At 34.4% G+C, this 25106-nt stretch overlaps 2 protein-coding genes and 1 non-coding gene across 3 annotated transcripts; 2 read left to right on the plus strand and 1 right to left on the minus strand.

The window, feature by feature from the left end:
* The first annotated feature begins 8173 nt into the window (after positions 1-8173).
* LOC147859426 (calcineurin B-like protein 3) lies at positions 8174-11947 on the plus strand. The gene is made up of 8 exons (XM_087325781.1): positions 8174-8405; positions 9367-9446; positions 9635-9694; positions 10211-10319; positions 10454-10506; positions 10603-10683; positions 11405-11517; positions 11642-11947. Exons 1-8 carry the CDS (start codon positions 8288-8290, stop codon positions 11697-11699), a joined length of 672 nt encoding a protein of 223 aa, XP_087181907.1. The 5' UTR covers positions 8174-8287; the 3' UTR covers positions 11700-11947.
* Positions 11948-13010: 1063 nt separating this feature from the next.
* TRNAS-CGA (transfer RNA serine (anticodon CGA)) lies at positions 13011-13091 on the plus strand. Its single transcript has one exon. It is a non-coding gene; the product is annotated as a tRNA-Ser (tRNA).
* Positions 13092-16120: 3029 nt separating this feature from the next.
* Positions 16121-21915, minus strand: LOC147859428 (GDSL esterase/lipase At1g29670-like). Its single transcript, XM_087326385.1, has 5 exons — positions 21572-21915; positions 21059-21186; positions 18988-19233; positions 17842-18094; positions 16121-16648 (listed from the first exon to the last, which is right to left on the minus strand). The coding sequence occupies exons 1-5, from the start codon at positions 21849-21851 to the stop codon at positions 16395-16397; spliced, it is 1161 nt and encodes a 386-aa protein (XP_087182511.1). The 5' UTR covers positions 21852-21915; the 3' UTR covers positions 16121-16394.
* Positions 21916-25106: the final 3191 nt, after the last annotated feature.

Raw genomic sequence — 25106 nt, forward strand, 5'->3', positions numbered from 1 at the left:
ATGACTTAGGGCAAACTAATATAGGTGTTTTTTTGTCATTTTCTTGTTGGTGCAAGAAGAAGAGAGAGTACGTAACGTTGTACACACACAGAGAGAGAGAAAGAGGTCGCTGCCTCTGTTGTAACCGCCGCCTGTGGCGAAGATCGTGAGTCCGAGGTCGTTGCCTCCGTGAACTCACTGTTTTGTACATTCTTACATAGTGACAGTTTGCAGCCTGTGGGCTGCCGTGGTTTTTCCCCTAGTTTGGGGTTTTCCACGTAAACGTCCTGTGTAATTTTTCCTCTTCTTTGTGTCGCGTCTTATTTCCCGTTTTCTGTGTATCATTCTAAGGTTGATTGTGGCCGAGCATTGCGCATAAGGAACGACCAGTTCCCGTCATTTTCCATTCACCTTTGCTTGAACATGTGGGACATTGTCCAACCAGAACCATTCTCTGCCATTTAACTTCTTTGCCACTACCATTGATTTATATTCCATGGGATCATATGCTGAAAATGTATGATGTTTTGGAGACATCCTGATGAGGCAGCCATAGAACAAATCAAACAGCCATAGAACACAACAAAACCCATAATGAAAGCCCATAATACAACCACCTCCTTCTTTCCGTTGAAAACAATTGGGTATTCATCATAGACTCAACTAGTTTCTCTTTGGCATCCCATCTGCTTTTCTTCAATCTCCTACAGAAACTGGCTCAATCTCATACAAAATTAGACAGATTAAAATGGCTCAATCTCATACAGAATAACACTCAATTTTGTGCCCGTTCCTTGGCCTTTAACTTTCCCATGTGATGTGTCCTTTTCTACCACTTTGGCAGTAAAAATCCCCTCTTTCCAATCAAGCTGCTGAGGTAATCTCCTACTTCTTGGTTGTAGTCTTCTTCTAGCTCTGTAAACATCAGCTTAAACATTGCCAAAAAACCTGGTTTCTCTTAAGCCTGTCGATCTTCTCAGTCTTTATATACCTTTCTCTGCCTTTTTCCAATGCAAGATTCATAACCTGTCCAACCTCTTGGACCTGTAAACATCGGCTCAAACATTGCCAAAAAACCTGGTTTCTCTTCAGCCTGCCCATCTTCTCAGTCTTTATATACCTTTCTCTACCTTTTTCCAATGCAAGATTGAACCTGGTTTCGAATTGGGATTATATCTTGTTGGTAATCCTGTGTTAAGAACAAAATCAGTCCAAAAGTTTCCTCACCCACTCCTGATAATTGGCTTCAACCCTCCCCACCATCTTCACTCATCCTTAACACAACAAATATTTCTTCATTTAGTCGACATCAACCATCTCACCGATTAACATGGTTCTAATGTCCACGCATATCCTGTATTAATCAACAAAAATTAGTCTAAACGTTTCCTCACCCACTCCTGATAATTGGCTTCGACCCTCCCCACCATCTTCACTCATCCTTAACACAGAAAAATTTCTTCGATCAGTCGACATCAGCCATCTTACCGATTAACATGGTGCCAGTGTCCACGCATATCCTGTATTAATCAACAAAAAATTAGTCTAAACGTTTCCTCACCCACTCGTGCTAGTCGGCTTCGACCTCCCCACAATCTTCACTCATCCTTATCACAGAAAAATTTTCTTCGTTCAGTCCACATCAACCGTCTAGCCGATTAGCCTCATGCCAATGTCCATGAAAAAACCTCACCCACTCATGATAGTCGGCTACGACACCCCCATCATCTTCACTCATCCTTATCACAGACAAAATTTCTTCATTCAGTCCACATCAACCATCAACATAGCAATGGAATTTTCTCAAGGTTTATATGTGCTCTGCTAGCAATGGTGTTATTGGCAACAATGTAGTTTTTTTGATAATATGTATTTGTGCAGAGGAAACAGTATTATGTACTATTTGTATATTGCCTTTGGCTTTTTATTAATAATAATGGAGCATATTTTTATGGAAAAAGAAGAAGAATGACATTGGTCATCCTATATGTAATGAACGTCTAGGAAAACCCCTTTTGAGGATGATTCATCCTAACATTCTTCCATTGAACAGTCAACACCTACTAGTGTCTTTGAATTAGCTGAAATTTCTCAGCATTGTAGGCTAAAACTATTTTCAGCCACAACATTAGGCTCAATTTGAGCCAGTGAACGAAACACATTGATTTGTCACCTACAACATGCTTGGAAAATTTCTGTACTTCAACACCTGCTTCAGCTGCTGCGTTTGTAGACACCAAACATTCCATGATGCCCATGGTGCTTTGAGTTAATGAATGAAACACATTGTTTTATCACCTACAACATGCTTGGCAAATTTCTGTACTTTAACACCTGCTTCAGCTCCTGTATTTGTATACACCAAACATTCCATGATGCGCATGTCGTTTGGAATAAAACGCGAAGGGCCGCCTTGGATAGCCCACAACTATCCTCTCCCATGTCGCAACCGACCATGTCCTTCATCTCCACGACCATCGAGAATATACTCGTATGAAACCTCCATACCATCAACACTCCGCTTTATCACAACCTTCATGTTCTCACATCAACCATGTCGATGGTTACCACCTATAACAACAAAATGATATAGTGTTCTCATCACCTCAAGAAAATCATGTACCTATAACAACAAAATGATATAGTGTTCTCATCACCTCAAGAAAATACGTTTCGACCTCCACACCATCTTCACTCATCGTTATCACAAAACAAAAATCTGCTTCATTCAATCTGCATCAACCATCTCGTAGATTACCACCAAGGTCTTGTACAAATAACACTAAAACGAGTCTAGAATGTTTCCTTATCCCCTCATGATATGCTTCGGCCCCAACATCATCACTCATCCTAATAAAAAGCAGAAAATCTGCTTCGTTTAGTCCACATCAACCATCTCGCTCTTGCCGATTATCACCAAAAACATTTCACCTACACAAAGCAAAATGAGAATCCTCTCTACCTCTCGTCTGGCAATATGCTTCAATCACCACTGCCATCATCACTCATCGTAATGAGAAACATAAAATCTTCTTCATTCAGTCCACGTCAACATCTCCCCAACCATCTTGCCATCTCGCCGATTACCACCAAAATCCTGTACTGGCAACAAAAAATGAGTCTAAAAAGGTTCCTCACCTTCTCATGATAATTTGCTTCAGCCCCCCCACCATCATCACTCATCCTGATCAAAAAACAAAAAATCAGCTTCCTAAAGTCCACATCAACCATTTCGCTATCACCGATTATCACCAACATCTTGTACTTGTGAAAACAACATGAGTGTACTCTCTACGTCTCCCTATGAAAATATGCTCAACCCCTATCAACATCGTCACTCATCCTTATCAAAACTAAAGCATATGCTTCATTGTTCGCAACAAACATCTTGGAGATTACCGTTAAAATCGTCTTACATCAAAAGACCCTTCCTATATACCACAATCGCCTCCTCCATCTTAAGTCATGATATTTGCACTAAGAACGGTGCCGGTGGTGGGAACAACCAACAAGGTGGTAAGTAGTTCCACATGACATTAACGCCTGCATCCAACATAATAGGAATAGATGACCAAACGCGTCGAAGTATCCTTCTAAGTTTTCTGATTAGTTGTGTTTCTAGAACCCTTATAACTATCATAATCACCTTTAATCGTATGTACCAATAAGTCCCAAAAAGACTTAACCTGTTCCACAACGTGAATTTTTTCATCATTGTATAACTTGGAACACCTAGCTTTCCAAAGAACCCATTAGAATTAGAATTAGAATTTTTATCGTCCATAAAGAGGCTAATTTTGACCTATGGGACTAGAGTATACATGTGTTCTTGATATATGTCTCCTTCCTAAGAAGGGGTATTCATACGTTGAAGCACAAAGTCTCTATGTGTTAGTAAAGCATACACATATGAGCTCAACCTTCTAGGTGGTGTCTTAAGTATGTCACTTAAGTTATCACTCCCTCTTAGTATGTCAGCATATCTTGAACGAATTGCACTATATGTCAAGCATGTGAAGAGCAAGTAACATTCATCCTCTACCATGCCTTCATTTCATACTTTACATGTCTTCAAATTCGTTACATTTTGATACCATGATGCAACTTCAATAAATAACTTGTGAGATCGAGTGCGAAGTAGTGTAAGGGCTCTACGAGCATTACTACTCATATTGGTAATGAGATAAGGCTAGATACGATCAATAGACATTCTTGCTTTATATTGAGACCACCATTCAGGGTTGACATTTGCAATGTAGTATTCTAGCTTTGTCCTCTTAGCATCCTCCCACTTCATCCTTAATGATTCCACCAACCTTTCCTCAATCATTACATACTGCATAGCATTGCCTGAAAGCTCTAAAAGATAATCCACACCCCATCTTCTAAACCATTTCCTTATGTCAAAAACCCAACTAGATGAGAGAATCTTACTTTTATGATTCTTTTGTAGCTTACATCCAACATTCCAAGCAAGATGTGGCAATCGATGATTCGGCATATTCTTGACTTTTGTAATGTATTTATATACTCTTTGGAGTGCTAATAGTTCTATGGGTCAAACATCCGTTTCCAAGAGCATAACCTGGTAAGAGGTAGTTCATTTAACTCCTAATTGCCTCCTTAAAAACATCTTTTGAATTTTCTCAATCTTGTTCCATGCATTAAGAGAGATGGTGTCACCCCATACTTCTACTCCATAAAGCAATACTTGAGTTACCATGGCATTGAACAACATTAGTTTTACTTCCCATTCACAAGTATCACTTTGGTTGCATTGGTTCTCCAAAAGGTAATATGATTTCCAACCGGCTTGGAGTCTAGAATCAAAGCATGCACTCCATTTATTTGTGGCGGGTACATCAATACCAAGATATTTAAAGCTTTGAACAAATTGTATATGTTCACCTTTATATGAGGAGACAATCTGCCAAATGTAACTCCACGAGAAGAACTTGATTCCCTGCAAGGAACTTGAGATAGAGTATACCTCGTCTTACTTTCTCCTTATTTTCTTTTTCTTCTTATTCTCTTTCCAATTCAATATAGTTTTTGGCTTTACCTCATGACACTATTTACTTTAAGCTTGACCACATGATATTCACCTAAATCCCAAAAAGTCTTATGTGATTGAGAGTTATTATCTTCTAATTTATTATTCATCCTGCACAATCTAGCTTGTTGATAATTATGTAATTGTAGCTCACCTAACGAGCTCATCAAAATGGCATCCAACATCTAACAAAAAAGTGTCCATGAACTCAAGCGCAATTTTCAACTTAATCATATACAATATATGAAATATAAATCAATATTTCATCGTGAAATAATATGCTCATACAGTGTACTGAATGATCACAACTTGCTTAACAATTGTAGCCATACATACTATCAACTCGTGTAATTTGAAGCTTTTCTCACCCAAGGCCGTAAGTAAATATTTGTATAAATATGTTGAATCAAGTCCTTGATGATATGACAACAAGTAATGGGTTTATATATTTTCCTTTTGGGTCCAATGGAGTAAAGGAAAGGCACTAAATTTAGTTATTCCAATCTCTTTTAAGGGTTACATCAAACTCATATGGATCACACATAACACATTTTTATCATACTAGAGTTATTTCTTCCAAGTCCATAACAAATATGATAGAAGCAATGAAGCCACTTTCACATTAAGTGTTTTCGTACATGTGGACTATGTGTATGGTATGGAATTTGTGCATGTGAATGTTACAGACATTGATCGAATTCATAAAACGGGGACTGATGCATCGAAGATAGTTGTTACTCCTTTGCTTGAGTTCCTCCTTTATCTCATTAGAGACTGATGCATTGAAGATAGTTATTGCGCCATGCAATAAAGAAGCAAAAGGTAGGCACTCTATTAATGTCTAATGTATATGTAAAGATGCATTATGAGGATACATGTTATTTCCTACCACACAAGAAACTTCCTTTTCTCAAATGTAGCATACAACAATGTCATCCCCATTGTTTTGTACTTATTAAAGCACGCTAATAGATAAGCAATTAATAAGCATTTTACTGAAGTTCAATGATTAATACATTATGTGCTAGATCACATAGTAAATCATCAACCTTACACACATTGTTCTTATCTGTTCACAATAAAGTGTTTTAACATGATGATGATATGGTGATAAATCTTGTGCACTTCAACCTCAAATTTTGGTGTCCATTATAAAAGTCTTCCTAGTTGTAGACTATATTTGCTCCTGTAACATGGGTTTCCAAAATATTGTAGAATTCTCTACAATACAAAGAGTGAAAAGATAATAATGTCTTTATGTCACACATGTTGAAGATGTTTTCAACAGATAACGAATAGTATTTTGCATGCGATCTCCATTTCCACATGCAACATCTTCATAGATGATCTCACAACTACCCCATGCATTTAACCAATAACAATGACGCTCTCATAAATGTGGAAACAACATGTTCAATAGATCATCAATACTGTAGTTTACACCCAAATTTATTGGATTCATCATCACCGGTAACATTCTCTAAGATGATCTAATGGCGATCACAAATTTCATTCATCGACGAGTACTCTTGACAATAGAAGCAAACGGATTTTCCTACCAAGAGTGTTGCGATGTCTGAACGAGCAAAACCAAACACATTCCTTCCTTATCAACAATGTCACGATGCCTAAAAATCAAGGGACTTGCTTGAGGAAAGCGACGAGAATCATCGCAGTAAACTTACACACATTTATGTTGTGATGACAATGTTATAGATGAAAGGAATTGGCCTTGTGGAGCACGCAGAGTTCTTTCAAAAGAGTGAATTAGCAGCTAGAAAAAAGAGGGATTATGGATGGACATGGAGATATTGCTTGCATGCACGGCCTGGATCGACAAAAAAAAAAACGGTCGATTGAAAACCACCCGATGAAAACCGGTCGACGAAAACCACCCGATGAAAACCGCTCGAATCGCTTACAAAGAAAAGAATGCCTAGAGAGTATGTAGCCATGAAGCTTGGTTAAAAAAAAATGAAGAAGAAGAAGAAGAAGAAGAAGAAGAGAATGATATTTTTCAGCTATGTACATATGTATATATATGTATGTATTTGTTTTTACTATTCTTATTTCCTCCTGCCTTTATTTTACATATTTTAACCCATACTGTTTTACCTCACGATTTTTGTAGTGGCGTTTAATAGGAAATTACTTCTCAGGAATTTACACAAAAGAAATCTGAAGAAGAAGAAGAAGACGAGCTGGATACTGCCTGTCTCTCTGTCTACTCGATTATATATTCTGTTTGTGTCCCCCCCCTCCCTCTTTCTTCTCTATAGATCCATCGTTGCTTTGCATCGAATCCTCAACACTTCTCCAAAAAAAGGTATTTTATCCTCATCGATTCTGATATATCTCAAAGCTTCTTAAGGGCAATTCAAAATCACTAACACAACATGTATTAAGTCTTTTGATTTTCCCGTACTTCCCTTTTTGGGTTCTTGTTTTCTTTGTTTTTTTTTTCTCTTGCCTTTTGGGTTTTGTGCACCTATTAAAACCTGCTGTATTCCGATTTCATATAATAATAATAATCACAGAGTCCTCTGATTTTCTTTCATGTTTACCTTTTGTCCTTAATTATTTGACTTTCATGTTTCTTACAACTATCACAATATGTTTTGATCTCTATTTTTTAGTTCTTAATTCGAGATCATTACATACCTGCATAAATATATAGCTTATATATGTATATATATACATACATCTATGTATGTATGTATATATATGTAATCACAGAGTGTTTTGAATTCTTTTCGATGCTTAAGTTTTTCATTATTTATTTATCGGCTTTATATAACTACGAAAATATGTTTTAATCTAATTGTTTAGCTCATCATTCAGATAATTTCTATGATTTTCGTTAAATTTAAGCCTGATGCTGTTGTTAATAAACATTCTCGTTTGGCTCATTATTTTTGGTTGCAAACAAACTGGTTGTTTTTTCTTTGAAACGATTTCATTTTATATGTTAAAACTTGAGCCTTTATGGTACATTATCCGTTAATTATTTCTAGATTCAAGACCCATTTTATATGGTGTATTTTAGATCCAAAGAACCCATTCACATGGTTGAAGTTGTGATAATATGATACAAAATTCAATTAATGATTTCTAGATTCAAGATTCATTTGTATATGGTAAAAACTTGTAAGGCTGAAACAAGTGTGTTACTATATGGTACAAATGTTCTGGTTTTCCAGTGTCATGGATCAGTTAAGGCGTGGGAGATAATGGTGAAGATCTGACTATCTAATAATGTTGCATTGTTTGGATGGAGTTAAGTTTCTGTGCTCTGCGGTTTTCGGTTGTTTGGACTCAAAGCCGTACTACTACACTCATGAAGATCCCGAGATAATAGCGAGCGAAACTGTTTGTATGCTCATCAATCCCAATACTAACTAATGTGAACCAGTGTGAATTAATATGGAGTAATGGAAATGTTAGTATAAATTTTATATGAAATGACGGAAATATTCTCTGTGAACTAATTTAAATCAACAGTAAATGCTTGGCTCTTATTTCCTTTTCTTTTCCATCTCTGCTTCCTGATTCTTGTAAAGAGAATGATATTTGGTTTTCACCTAGGCGATCCAGGCTCAAGTCCTGCCAATGATCATATAATTATCTACCAATCAGATTCTATGCTATGGAATAATATGCATTTCAACCCACTACTTCATTGTATAAAGAAATGTTTATAAAGTCGGTTAATCTTGTGAAGATGTCAGAGAAACTTTTTGTGCGAAAGTTTTACTATATAACATATTGTTAGAATTCATTTTCAATCAGAGGAAGTATTTAGCTTGCATACTAATGTAGTTATTGTGGCTGATCTAGTCATGACCTTATATTGTTCGAAAGCAATATGTAGTATAGAAAACGATAAATGTGTGGCTGATATAGCCATGGCCTCATATTCTCGTTATCAATATGGAGTATAGAAAAGGATAAATCTGTGGCTGTCTAGCTGGTTATGGTATTTGGGTGACTTTAGATTTTTTCTGGGAAACTAGTTAGGCAACCTAATAACTTATCTCTCTCTATCTCTCTCTCTCTCTCTCTATACACACGCGTATAATGTATGTGAAATAGTGTGAATTAATGCTTAGAAATAGTGTGAAAACTAATTTATATGAACTAATGAAATGTCAAGTAATTTAAGGGAGGAATCAATGTGAAGTAATGGATGTAGAATGAACTGAAGTAATTTATTTGAACAAACTATGTTGTGCACCAATGTGAAACTTCAAGGTATTTCTAAAGGGGTTTTTTCACAGTTCCATGTGTAGAACTTTGAAGCAGCTGACGTTTCAAACTTTTTTTGTTTTTGGTAGTTACAGTAAGTGAAGTTGAGGCCCTTTATGAACTATTTAAGAAGATAAGTAGTGGTACCGATGATGGGATGATCCATAAGGTTAGTTGATAAAGAAATAGTAATAATACAATAAAAATTCTGAACTCTCAAATTACGCTATTGACCTTTTCGCTACGTGACTTAATGTGAAGGTTAATATCGAGTAATTTCAAATATTTTATTATATATATGTTTTCAAGCATGACTGTGTCATCACTATTTTTCAATCCTTGATTTCGTGCGAACAGGAAGAGTTCCAGTTAGCCCTTTTCAAAAACAACAAGAAACAGAGCTTATTTGCAGATCGAGTGAGTGTTATTAATATAATGCAGTAAATTGAGTTCAAAATTCGAAAAATACCTCGTTGATGAAACGACGTAGTATCCCATTTTTAGTAGTGTTTTTTCGCAATAAATTATAAAATGTTACTAATTTTTAATGCTATATTTCATGTTTTGTATATGCAATCTAGAGTTTCTATAATATAACAATGTACTACAGATAAAAATCTTTGTCATGTACACCATAACGTGCTTTCACCATGTTCTAATTTTGTCAATTGCAGAATTGTATGAAACATAGTTTTCTGAGTTGATCCATTAAGCCTTAAATAAATAAATAAATAAATAACTCATAATCATTTTCAGTAGATGAATATTGATTTCTTCTTGACAGCATTTCACTTTCTTTTCTTGTCCTTTGAGGACATTGCTAGCTCCTTATTCATGCATCTTGATTCTCCTTTTTTGATGTATTTTGTATGATCATCAGTTGATCTGATTGTGCATGGATATATCTTTTGACAAATTTTAATCTTGTTTCAGGTATTTAATCTTTTTGACACTAAGAATAAAGGGGTATTAGGATTTGGGGAATTTGCTCGGCAATTATCCGTTTTCCATCCCAATGCTTCTCGTGAAGATAAAATTGATTGTATGTTTTGTTTATTTGTCTGAAGTAAACCTATTTTGGATCATAAATTACCACAATTATTATTATTATAATTTATTGTTGGGCTATTAATTAATGATCAGTAAAATGAATCAGTCTTCTTGCTACTTTTATAGTTTCTTTTCAGCTATATGATCTTGAACAACAGGGCTTTATTGAAAGAAAAGAGGTTAGTAGTTCTCTGTAAACAAAATGGGATTCCACATGGAAAAGCTATTTAGTTTCTAGATTCCAATTCGTGTCAATTATTATTGAAATAACGCAGGTTAAACGGATGGTAATGGCCACTCTTGCAGAGTCTGGCATGAACTTGTCCGATGATGCCATTGAGACTATTATTGACAAGGTAAATGATTTGTTTTTGTGTTAATCCATTTTTGTTGTAATGTGTAATTCATTGTAACGAAGAATGTGCAACAGTCAACCATTTGTTTTTGCTTTTACCATAGATTGAATTATAAAAAAATAGATTCTTAATCTCAAATAGGATGCTTAGCATTGATTCTAGAGATAAAACCAACGTATTAAAATGTGAGAATTCTCAAATGTTAAAGATTTAACTGATTAAAACATTATACGTATACTTGAAAGAAATTACAAAGGCAAGGCTCGAATTTCACCAAAAAACCTTGTTTAATGAGAATATGTTGATAGATCATGCATAGAAAGTAATGACAGTATGCTAACTATCTTCAGAGTCGTTCACCATGTAATCTTTGTCATTGAGATCTTCGATACCCTTTGTCATGAGCATCTATCCAAAACACGATGGGTGTATATAAATAAAATACCACAGTCATCGTGTATCACAAAAAGTTCATGATATTTCAATGTCAATTGATTTATTTGCATAAATTTATGTATAATTTTACGGATATAAGTTAGCTTGTTTAAGTTTACTCAATAACTATTAACAATATTGTCAAAGTTACCACATAGCATGTGAGGTTATTAAATTTTTTTATAGAAGTTCAATAGGTCATATTTATATATGCCAATAAATATCATTTTGAAGTTCCAAACTCAAAAGACCTCGTTGGAAAGAAACCCATGCATTGTTATGCCAGACATTTGAAGAGGCGGATACAAAACTCGATGGGAAGATAGACAAAGATGAGTGGCGAAGCTTGGTTCTACAACATCCTTCCCTTTTGAAGAACATGACACTTCAATATCTTAGGTAAGAATATAGTAGCTAAATGTCTTCAGATTTTGATCATGTTGCAATTTTATTTTATTTTTTATATTTTTTCTATTATAATGTTAAAAATTCATTACTATTGTTACTATTTTCTTGTTCCCAGAGACATCACAACAACATTTCCGAGCTTTGTGTTCCACTCTCAAGTCGAAGACGCTTGAAAAGGAGAACAAATTTCTTCGAGCTTTGGTTTGCCATATGTCATGAAATACAACGTTTCTGCGTTTTGTATTACACTCTAGTAAAAGATGCTTGAGAAGGAGAACAGATTTCTTCGGGCTTCGATTTTCCATATTTCATGAAATTCTTCATTTTTTTCTCCATTGCAAGGCCAGTACATAATCATTTGTATCTTGACATTATTTCGGCATATTCCAATATTCGTTATTTCTCGTGGGATTTGATTTTATTCATTATTCCCTCTCTTTGTGATAAAAAAGGACTTTTTAATGGGACATTTTCCTAAAATTTAGGTGCAATGTTGTTAAGTCATTTTGATTTTTGCCTTGGAAAGGAAAAACAAAAGCCTTCTCATATCAAGCCAAATGTAATGGTTTAATTTTTTGACATTCTAATTGGTTTTCATACATCGTGACTTAAGTGAGTGCAAAATTGACAGAGTGATGAAAACATGCTGAAGCCTAGTTTCTAATGATAATAATGAGTGTACACCCTTTAATCAAGAAAATGTATCTTGAATTGGGGATACAACCAAAAATCTGAAACTCAGTTACATGGAAAAAATCTTGTATGGAATTGTGGATAGCAGCTGCTTATAATCACAATGTTGTGGTTTTCCATTTGTATTTGTGATTGTAATAAAAAGGCTTTTGACTCGTATCATATTTGAATGGAGACCTGGTAATTTACTCAGCTTTGACGAATCTCTTATGTATCTCTATGCAAAGTCTTGGCGGATGCAATGCTTATAAGAAATTGATTGTTCTTTGCTTGCCTGTAGGAAATAGTTTCGCTTTATGCAAGGCTGGTTTCTATACCAATCTCTTTAAATGATGAACCATGTTGACATAATGACACTGTACTTCGAAAGAAAGGATTCACTTTTTGGTTTACAGCTTTCTACGATTGCATATATTGGTTCAGATGTGGAAAGTAAAAAAGCAACAGAATTGAAGAATTGCAGTGTTATGCATCACAAAAATGAGGATCAAGCTTGTGAAGTAGTTTCATTTTAGCCTTCAGTTGATGTCTATGTGTAGTAGCTTTTTTGTGGGGAGCTGCACAAAAGGAAGCAATTTTGAACCCATTGTATTAGTTAAAAGTATATACATATTTGGATTCCAAATGTTAGAAACTTGGAGCCCACTATAATTAGTTAAAACCATACATCCATATTTGGATCACAAATGATGTCAAAGCCAACTATAATAGTTAAAAGTGTGTATAACGTTTGGTGGTTCATTTTGAGTAATTATAATAGAAAAAATTAGAAAGATTAAGCATATCATTGAGACAGTTTGGCCGAGTGGTTAAGGCGTTTGACTCGAAATCAAATGGGTTCGCCCTCGCAGGTTCGAATCCTGCAGCTGTCGATCAAACTTTTCCTTTACTTATTAACTATTAAATGCAATCAGGATCTTTCCTTTTAATTGTTTAATGCGATGAAAAATGTTTCTTTCTTCCCAAGTTTAAAAAAGAAGAAGAAACTCTTAATGGAATGAAATCTTTGTGCCAATGCCTTTCATTGAATATGCTTTTCGGAAGCTTTTCGAATGGAAAGTTTGACAAAGTTAAAACATTGAATATGCGTTTCAATGGTTGATAAATATAATGAGTTTCCAATGTAGGTTAAAACATTGAATCTTGTCTTCAATGGTTATGATGAGCTTTCAATCCGAAGGTAACATGAGGTAGGTAGCTTTAGGGTCACGTTATAGTCAAATCATAATTCAAATTTTGCATAATTAACTTAAACATGTTTTACTTTAGGCTCAAAATTACATGTGTAATGAAATTACAAATTCAAGGCATCAACAAATCATAATTCAAATTTTGCATAATTAACTTAAACATGTTTTACTTTAGGCTCAAAATTACATGTGTAATGAAATTACAAATTCAAGGCAATATGATGCCTTATGTTATATCAACCATTATGATTTGGGGAGTGTATATTTTTTGTTACATGTAACTAATTCATATAAGAAGGTCGTATTATATTATTGTTTCTCTCTTTTGGGCAATAAGGTTTGATTTTTCAAGAGTTGATTAAAAGTCAAAATATAACATGGTTAGTTGTCATAGTAAACTTATAGATTCACATGGACTCTCTATTCTATGTATAAAGAAAAGTTTTTGAATGGCATATACAATTTATGTTTGGAAAATATGTAGAATTCATAATATCCAATTAATCCAAGTAGCTAGCTATGTATGAAGAGCGATACTCAAGCATCCTAGCTGAAAACTGTGAAATAATCTTAATAGTCTTTGTGGCATCCAACATTTATAGCACAAAAAATGCAACGTGAGTCCCAATAACAAACTTATATACATTCAACAAACATGTCAAAGTAACATTCTTTTAAAAGAGGCACCTCGTCACACATTTAAGAAATCCAAAGTGCTTGAGAATTTTCCAAAGGGTTTGAAGTCACACAATAACTAGTCCACACGACAATAAATTTCCATCACAATGAATGAGCAAACATATGCACCACTTTTAATCTACCTTATAATAGTACAATGAGATACAAATGTGTAGGATCAATGCATGTCTTTAAAGTTTAAACCCATGATTTGTGTCATCAAGAGTAATGTACAATCTACCTTATAATAGTACAATGAGATACAAATGTCTAGGATCAATGCATGTCTTTAAACCCATGATTTGTGACATCAAGAGTAATGTACAATCTATAGTGACTAGATTTTTCATGCACTCACTCATTGAGACTTCCTTATTAGAATGATTTCGTATTTTTTGCGTGCTCTACTCTATGCGCTTTTTACCATTCCCTTGCTTATTGGTAAGCTTTCTTTTGCAACTTTTTATAACACACAGTTTGCATTGATCGTAATGTGGTTGTAGTCATTGAAAAAGGTTCCTTCTAGCTCAAATTTAGGTGAAGAAGCTAACGAAAACTAATTCCCCAAGTAATAAGTACCTAAAACTATGACAAGATGCATTTCATTCTAGTTTACAAGGAATGTATGGCAATGTCTTTTATGATAGATATTACATGTCTTACCATAAAAAAGGTGAACCATAACGCTTTGTTGTCAATTGGTAGATGAGTCCTCTCCGAAAATGATAAATAAGTTGTCTTTCTTTTTTTTTCCAAAAAAAACACTACTTCGTATTAGTTAGCAAACAAAGTACATCAAAGACCAACAAATTTCAGCAAAACTCACTCTGGTCTTCTCACCAAAGTGATCATAGTCCCCACCCCCTCATTTACAACAAAAGTATCCCATCAACTCTTTTAACATTGTAACTACCTTGTAACACAACTATACATATTTACAACTCCTGGTCACTAATGGAAGCAATTGGCGGAAACAACCATATGGGTGCTTGGTAGTTCCATTTAGGCCATGATGATGATCTGACCACCATAGGCAAACTGCCTCATTTCAGCAGAAACTTTGATCGAGCTCTTTCTGCTTCATCTAATTCCCCCTAAATCGAATCATACCGTCCCCGCAGCCAAGATACCAGGTTGAACTAGATGTTTAACAACACCTCACCGCTTGGGAGCTTGTGCTGTTGAAAAACAAACTTACAACGCTTGGTCCAAATGTGCCAAACAATTAAGCAAGCCACCATCATCCATATCTCCTCAAAAAATTCAGAGTTTGTGCCAGGTCGAACTCCAGCACATTGAAACACATTGCCACCCTGCACTATCAATCCATGACCATGGGGGTTTAACTGTTCCGCCCAGCCTTCCCCTCTTAACTTCAACCCCTAGAAGGACCCCCATACAACTCTCCCATTCACACTGCATGCTTCCACGATCCTAAGATATTCTAGTTTTCTTGCAAACCATGAAGCATTTTAAAAGGGTGAATACAACTCAATGCTCGAGAAGTATGGATTCTTATAAGCATAATCTAATAAAAAGGGAAAACCTCTAATATATCATCAATAGCTTTTCTTCTACTTCTCCAATGCTCCTCTAAGAAGATAGAAAAAGGGGATTTGTTGATGACATAAATGCTCAATTAACACATATAATTGATTGAGGTGGGGGGTTGACCGTTGACATTCGAAGAGAAACAAAAAACATGCGGGGTATTTCAAGTAACTTGTCTTGCATAACATTCAAAGACTTTATTCTAAAGTTGTTTGAAAGGAATAACCTTTATGTGTTCATGAGAAGAGTCGAAGAGGTAATGCTCATCCTTTGTAACCTAAGGGCATGGGTGTTGAGTGTTACACATTACACTAATTATTAGCCATCACTATCCTCCTAAGGAAATGGCTTTTGAAACTCCTTTTCTACAACCCAACAATTGAACCTTGAAACTAATTTTCGTTACGAGCACATTGATATGTATATTTAATTATTTAAATTAAAGTCATTAATTTTAATTCTAGTTATTTTAATCTTATGATCATGAAACACAATGTCATGTATTTATAAGTACAAAGGCTTAAGTGTTGATGCATCAACACTAATATTTAATATTTACATAAAATCATCTTACAAGTTTATGGTTACTGTAAATATTCTAGTCATTCATTAGCCAAGATTCATGAATCTTAATCTTGGTTGAATGCATCATCCGAGTTTTATTAAGATCAATTCGTAAATGATACTTTTATGTGAGTGTATCTCTCAAATATATGGTTCACGATTGTGGGAGTGCATAAACATAGTTTAGATTCCTCAGAGTTCAGTGTGAACATTGTCTTGTTGCTTCATAGGTTGAAATTCTTCTTGCAAGCTTTTAGGATAGGTGTATGGTGGCCCATTGTTCCACAAGATATCTATTAATTGAGGGTAAAACTTTGAAGTTGGATGATAAGCATCCCAATAAAAGTGATCTTCCACATTGTCACATGGTTTCAAACCACGTAAACAAGTTAAGAATCCGTTATATTTTCCTATCCCGCAACAAGCTGTGTTCCCTGTTTTGAAACCTATACATGGAAACATAATAATGTTTTTGCTTTGAAATGATCAATCTTTCAAGGTTAGCTACATTTAAGAAAAGGAGAATTCATGAATTTATTACTTTGTACGAACCACAAGCACATGGACCAATGAGTTAATATATTATTAATACCCTACAACTACAGGTAAAAGGACAAACTAACAAAACATTGCATAATTAATCACAATCTAAAACAATTGCAAAAAGCATGGTCAACTGTGGCATCAATCAGTATGTGGAACATTTGGAAATACATGTCTCAAATGGTACTTAGGGGAAACACACACAATTGCAGATGCCATCACAACTATATGGATTGATCTAGTGATATCCTCGCGTGCACAATTTGAAAACCTATAGAGAGATTCATAGTCTCAAGAGTTGACACAAGCACAATTTATCTCACTTTGGGCAACTACACCATTGGTGAACTTCACATTAGGACATCTGAAATGGTGCTTCCAACCGCCTCATTGGCTCTACTCCCAACTGACAACTTACCCATATTGCTTTTGGTGATATCCATCTTGTTGTACCCATCTAACAACATTCAGAAGCTTGTTAGATGTGTCTTGATCGTTGTTGAAAAATAACAGGTTTTGTCAGGTAACCGTTTGTTGTTATGTGGACAACGATTGACCCACCTTTTTTTATCTAAAGTGTCATACAACGATAACCAAATATATATGAAAGTGACCTATAAATTAGAGTATCTATTGATACTTAGAGTGTCCATAGCCTGATTTGTGTATGCAATTCACCTCACTAATTGGAAGCAATTATTTTCTCAAACAAAAATAAAAAAGCTTTTAGAGATAAGGCCTTTTTTTTTGTTCCAAAAAAAAACTCCTTCCATTAGTTATAAAATTCTACAAATGAGGCCTTTTTAGGTGTTTACGCATAAATATGTGATGATGTTGTGCTAAAGGATGTGGGTTCAAGTCTTGTGCAATAATTGTCCATTTAAAACAATACTAATAGTTGTACTTTGAGGTGATGCATGCTATTAGTTTTCTCTTGACAATATCATTGTTTCCTTAAAATGATTCGTGACTTAGGCATATTAGCTCAATAGTAAAAGGATATGAAATTATAAAGATGTTGCATGCCATTAGACAATGGAGAATGAATGCATGAATGACTAAACTCGTACATGTGTTCAACTTGACTTGACCTTACCAAATTGAGTTGGGTGTTGAGCAGCATTCAATATTGAGGTGTATATGTTAATATACATAATAGTCGTATTCGGAAACTTCTCGTTAAGTGATAATATTTCAGGAAGGAGATGCTCGTTATAATCTTTCGAGACATCGTTGATGTAATCAACACAACTACCATTTGAATTGTACGCTAATAGTTGAGAAGGACAACAACCTAAAGCAGGTACTCCTGCAACAACAATCCTTCTAGCACCTACTTCATGGATAGCCTTATGACAAAAGAACAAACAAACATTAGTTTTATAAATGTGATGATGATATAGCAATATGATTACTTGAAAATCAAGTATGTAATTTGAAGTATTAAGAGCCATTTGAATTGGGAGAAAAACTTTGGAATGCCCTTCATTTTTTGTTATTTTCCCAAATATCCCTAGGATAACCTTGAAAATGAGGAAAGAAATCGGATAGACCACATAATTGCACAAGTAACACACTTAATGGAGAAAATCGGATAGACCACATTATATGAGATGGAATAGATCATATAATTTCTCTTGGAGGTTTGACCAAGGGCGTTTGGAAAATAATTGACAAAAATAATAAAATATTTGGGGAAATAACTTGGGATATTTTAGAATTTCCCCCTTTCAATTATAGATAGAAGACTGAAGTGTATTAACAATGCTTCAAGGTTAAGTAGAAAATATGCGAGGATATGTATGTAGCCATAGTTTCTTTCTCATATTCCGGAACTCGACCGGGGAGGGAGGGAGGGGATTCCCCAATATATATGTGTGTGTGTGTGTGTGTGTGTGTGTGTGTGTGTGTGTGTGTATGTATATGTATGTGTATGTGTATGTGTATATATAAGCCACCTTGTATAGCCTTTTTGTAAAAATCTCTCCAAACTAATGGGAAAGTAACTCCTATTTTGGAAAAAAAACAGTGCGTCAAGATGGTAACTAACTTATAATGAATAAATAATGAGCATTGATCCATTGTACTCTAAAGTCAATAGAAGAAACTTAAGACGAAAGGATAGAAAAGCCAAATACATGTGAGACTTAACTTCTCTTTTAATCGATTCAATGATTGCCAAAGTCGCCATAAATAGTTTATATGTAAATAGATATATATAGTAATGGTTGACCAAATGTACCTTAATGTGAGAGATGAGCTTTTGGATGAGTTTGTCTCTATGTTCATCAGTAGTAAGGGAGCTTAGGTGGATGTAGGGAAGGAGGGGATTAAAGTAGGAGAGGAGCCAATCATTAGATCCTGTAACCACAACGAAAGGAGATTTCGCAAACAATTCGTCAGTTGCCACTTTGCCAATCAAGCTAATGATTTGCTTTTTTGTCTTTAGTAGATTCTCAATTTGTTCCTCTAATGAGACAACTTGCCCCTAGTAACCATATGAAAAAAGTATTTCAGTTTGACCATATAACAACAATTGTAAGGCATGATTGAGTTTTTAGACGAACATTGTTTCATAATGCATGAAATTAAAAGAAATTGTAGATTTTTTTATCATTAAACTATATGCAAAGTGGTTTTTCAAAATTTACCATCATATTTAAAACTTTATAGAATGATATACCAACATGTCAACAATGTTTTTATGTAACCATCAATCTCTATAGGTTGTTTGTTATAATATCAACCCATGGGTTTTTGGGAAAACAAAAGAAATCTTGGAGGTTTCTCAAAGTTATTATTTTCTTACATCACACTATATCCGTTAAACAATTGGTTATGTTGCAAACCTTATCTCTATCATGGTTTAATTAGGTTGGGTATACGTAGGAGAAAACTTAAAATGATTTATGTTCTTCTTGACTTAAAAGAGGTGCGTAAAAGTTTTCCATGACAAAAGTTGTATACATGGTATGGTGGTGGTGTTTCCGTAATATGATTTGTTTTACAAGTCCTTGAAATCTAGAAGTGTGTGATAGAACAATCAAGTGATTTGATTAATTACTAAGTATATTCCTACACAAATCTCAAACATTGTACCAATTATGTGTTGCCTCCATTGATCCCACCATAAGCACAAGTTTTACTATAGGATATGATAGCTGCATGTTTTTTTACATGTATTTGTGGCCCCGTGTTTGTGAGGATAATTCACACTCACTTTAGTTGGTTGTAAACTTCATGAAAGGAAACATTGACATTTTTAGCACTATTCGAAGGCAATGGTATTATTGACAACCCTTGGGTTGTGGAAAGTGATATGTGAATAAAAATGATTAAGAATGGTTAAACTTGAAAATATTAAAAATACTCATTGGAAAAGTAATGAAGATTTGAACAAACAACTTTAGGTTATACAAAACTACACCATTGTGTTTATTTATCTCCTTATGCATTAAGAATTTTAACAATAGGAATGAAGATGTAGCCTGTGGATTGAGGGGTTTACTACATGGTGAAGTCATGATAAAAGCAAAGGACTTGGAAGAGGTTTTGAACTAGAAAAAGACAAAAGGGAAGAAGCATTGGTTGAAGGGAAGACATTGTGACGCAAAACTTGAGGAGATAATGCATAATATGGAAAGAGCATGCAAAGATACTCAAAGACTTAGCTAGAGATGTTTGTTGTTGAGACACATGATATTGTCTAACTCAATGCATTGTTGATTGCTAACTCTTAATAAATATGAAGTTACTTCCATGGGATCTTAATCCAAGAGTTAGTAAGACCTAGCCCAGTAAAATGCTTTCTTGGTTAAACTGCAAGTAGGCTTGGTGCTTTGCCAATCCCAACATCAAGATCTATCATTCATGCTAAAAGCAAAGTCTCTTATATGATGTAAAATAGTAACGATTTCATATTGTACTTTGGCTCGTAATGTCTTGATTTTTGTTCTAGGAAGGATTGACTTAAATTGGCACTAAACTTAAGCATGCTTCTTATGATAGTTATTAGTATGATTGTGTGATTGGGATCATGCTTGTACCTATGCGTATATATGCAATTGTCTTTTGTGTGTTTGCATTGTTTGAATGAGGACATTATTCTCCATAAAACTAAGTGAGTAGTTGATGAATACAAGTTACAAGTTACAACTAATAGATTATTTCTATGAGCATGGCATTGTTTCATGTTCACTTATGTAGGGTTCCTAGTTGTGAATATTTGCAAAGGAAACATTGATAATTGCTTTACAAATGATTGGTTTGTTATAAATTTAAATAAATAAATTGAAGCGATTGTGGGCATTTACATAAAGTTTTCCCGTATTTGAATCGATTCCAGAGCCTCCAGACGCAAAATTAACACCTTGTAAGATTTTCTTTCCTTTAGTCCCTGGATTATTATAAGCTGGAATCAACGGCAGCCCAAGCTTTAAAGCTGCATTGAATTGCCACATCGAATCAATAAACAAATCTCAAATATTTGAAGAATAATCATATTCATGTACTACCTTCATTGAGAAAATTGTATTGTTTTTTGGCACAACATCAGTGATAGAGCATGCTTAAAAGAAAACACACATACATATACACAATGTTGTGCACATAAAAACAAAATAAGCGAGGTTGGCCTTGAAATAACTATTCTTGGTATCAAAGTAGGAGACTAGTAAAGTTTCGAAAGTGTGGTTGGCCTTGATATAACTATTCGTGTGATTGACAAGTGTTTTATTGTGAATGATGTGGGGGCAATTCATGATACTCATAAACACAAACAACAATTTGGGTGTTGTATAAACGCAATAAAATGGGGAGTATGTTACCGATGAAATCGGCCGCAGTATAGCCATTTGAGAAGCGCCCCGAGGGAGCACCCCCAACGAAGTCCATACCATAAGGGTAATAATCAACCTTTGCAAGTGTAAGTATGCCATTATTGTTACCCGCATCTAAGATAGAGTCACCTAGAATGAACAAGGCAGGAACCAAAGGTTTCTTTGTTTCAGTTTCACATATTGTTACTTCCACACCCTTGACCGTATCAATCCAAGATGCTAATGATACACTAATCAATATAATTAAGAAATGTTTGAATTGCCCCATGAGAGAGAGAGAGAGAGAGAGAATGAGTGAATGAGAAAGTGAAGGAGATGTATTATGCAATGCCTCCTTTATTAAAACTTCAATGAAATTAATATAAGTTCTTTTTATCTCTACTTATTTTACACTCAACAATAATGTACAACATCTCGAGTTTAGGGTATACAAGGCACATAGGTCAAACTTCTCACCCTCTTTATTTAAACAAACTATAAGCAAACAACTCATACACAATCCACAACACTTTAATATTCCATAAAAAGGGGGCGTAAAAAACCCATGTAATCGCTAGAGGTAAAACAAAACGCATAACTAGTCGTATATAATTCATAAATCAACAATGAAAACATATCGAACACGAAAAAAGAAGATTTAATCTGAAATCAAAAGGAGTAAACAAACTGAAATAACCAAAGATAATTAGAAACCAAACAAAACAAACTATATTAGAGATCTCACAATGAAAACCAAGCACACAACCTATAAAATAATGGTAACAAACCAACTAACATCCATGCAACGTAGAACCAAAATCTTCATACTAAAATACATAAGCTAACTAATAAACAAGATATGAGATGGTAAATATACAATGCGAAACATGGTTGTATAATACTCAACATACAATCCATAGTTCAAAATAAATCAATAAAATACTGAGAATCGTATTCTATACATAGAGTACATTACATATATAACATACATTAAATACTTCTTTATTTGTGTAGCATATAGAAATTGTCAAATTTTAAACTATTTTAATTTTAAGAAAACGTAAAATATTTCTTAAATACGTTGAATACGTTAAATACACGTAACATGTTGAAATGATAGTTCTAAAATGTGTAATATGAGGTTAAATGCTTCAAGGGTATTCTAAAATGTACTCTATGAATAAAATATGCATTTTTTTGAACTGTATGTATACGAAAGCATTGGTTTGATATGTGAATGTTGGAAATTTGTGTCCTGAAAAGAGTTCTAATCTACTACTCAATCATGCTATTTTGAAGCTTTGGTGGTCACAAATAGTCATTAGGACATCAACTAACTAAGAGGTTACTTTCAATGATAGACTCTAGATGGAGGTTTACAAGTGGGAACTTGGATGCCTTTACCTAGGGGCAATCCCACATGTACTAAATGTAATGACAATGTGCCCGACTCACAAATACATTGTGTGTGGCTATGTTCTCGTGCACATAACATGTGGTATGTAGTTAGTTTGTTGCTTTCACCCTCAAAATTGCATATTTCTTTTCTCTTTTGTTGGGGAATATGATTGTGGTTGAGGAATACGTAAATGCATGCTCATTTAATGTATACAAACGAGTTTTGAACTATATTTATATGGTTATTATATAGGTCATCCTAGCAAAATTTGGCTATGTTACCTTCTAACAGAGTAGAGGATCATCATTGGGATGTTAGCTTTAGTAAAGTCTCAAGTATTGCATGAGAATGTTCAAAAGAATCAATTATCCAGTATACTCGACGAGAAAAATCTACAACATATGTAGTTGATCTAAAGCCATGTTGTGAAAAACAAAAAAAGGACAAAAATGAGAGAGAGAAAAACATTAGGGCATATGTGCTCATCATCATTAGAGTTAACCTCATTTTAATGTCACCATCATCATCGTCATTTATTGCATCATCACCATCATTTTTTATTCTCATCCTCAATCACAATCTCCTCATTACAATCTACCAATAGTCTTCACCATCATTTTGATCAATAGACCATCATGTTGGTTACAATAAAAAAGATATTTGATTCCTAGAGGCCATGAAAGTCCCAATTGATCAAAGTGTAAAGAACCTAAAAACATGCACAAACTAGAATGATATGGAGCATTGGTGCAATTATAAGGCTCATAAAGTGGAGGTCAAGAATGGATATATTGTGATCAATATTGTGGGAGTTTATGTCAACAAAAACATTGAAAAGATTAGCCTAAGATAATGTATAACCAAGGTGTAAACATCTATGGACTTGATATCAAGGAGGATAGATGGGAAGAGGCTAATGATGATAGTTCGTCATCATAGAATAAGAGACACTAGTTAATGGACAATAGCTAAGTTTTGACATGACATATATATATATTGTAATTTTTGTCAATTTTATACATGATTAGTTAGTGAAAAGCATTTACTTCATTCTTTTTAATTGTTAGGTTAATAAAGTCAATCACAAAGAGAGTGAGAGCAAAAAGAAATCTTAAGTTTGAGAGCGATAAAGCACGGCAGGTGGAGACCAAGTGAGAGAAATACAGGTAGAGAGCGACATTATGAGAAAAGATTAGAAAGTAAATGTGCTTTATATTGAAGATAATGTACATTTAACCCACTACAAGTTCATGTTAATATTCTACTATGATGTAAGACATTTAGAGTTGCGTAAAATACAAGATGTTTAACATGGCAAATGCACAACACTAAATGTCTCGTTGAATTCAATATTGAATGTGACATTCATCAAGATACTCGAGACCATTGTGCTATGCAATGTGTTTTCCTTATGTGAACATCGTGTTCTTTCCAACTAATTCAATTTGATTTTGGCTTGACATACTCATTTAACACATCTTCTAGTAACTTCAAAACCATTGTTGGGGCTCAAGTTGTTAGGCCTAATATGACTACAAACAAAACTAAATTAGAGAACTAGAAACAAACATAAACAAATCACTCAAAGTTATTTATTCTTAACTTCAAAAAATGGATCTCCATAAAAATCACTATCAAGATTACTAAAAAATAGCTACAAAAATGGCAATAAAACTTCCCTAAACACCACATTAGATGTAAATTTGTGCACTTTCAACGGGAATCCGATGCAGTGCATCGAATTCTTGTTGAAAGAAGTGCACTTTCAACAACAATCTGATGCATTGCATCAATGTTTAGTGGGATCTTCTATTGAAATGCGTTTGGATGCTTGCACATGAGTTGAAGGTGTTGTTTTTACCAACCAAGCATACATCTACTCTAGTCTACGACATAACACCTATTGTGCTCAGAATGTCACTTAAAAAAGTGTAACACATTGCTAAACGTGACTAATTGTCTCAATAAGGGATTTTGGGTCCTCATGAAAGGTAAGATGCAAAGCCTTCAGATAATTGTGTAGCCTATGCCAAATTCCTTTAATTAGTGTCGCTTGCTCCTTCATCCCAAGGAATCTCATACACAAGAAGGTGAAATTATGTTGTATAAACTAAGCCAAGGCGATCCTTGTGACAATTCTTCATA

The sequence above is a fragment of the Azolla caroliniana genome, unplaced genomic scaffold (assembly GCF_043228905.1).
Source record: "Azolla caroliniana isolate FFs.n. ecotype wild unplaced genomic scaffold, voAzoCaro1.0.p SCAF_10, whole genome shotgun sequence".
NCBI lineage: Eukaryota > Viridiplantae > Streptophyta > Polypodiopsida > Salviniales > Salviniaceae > Azolla > Azolla caroliniana.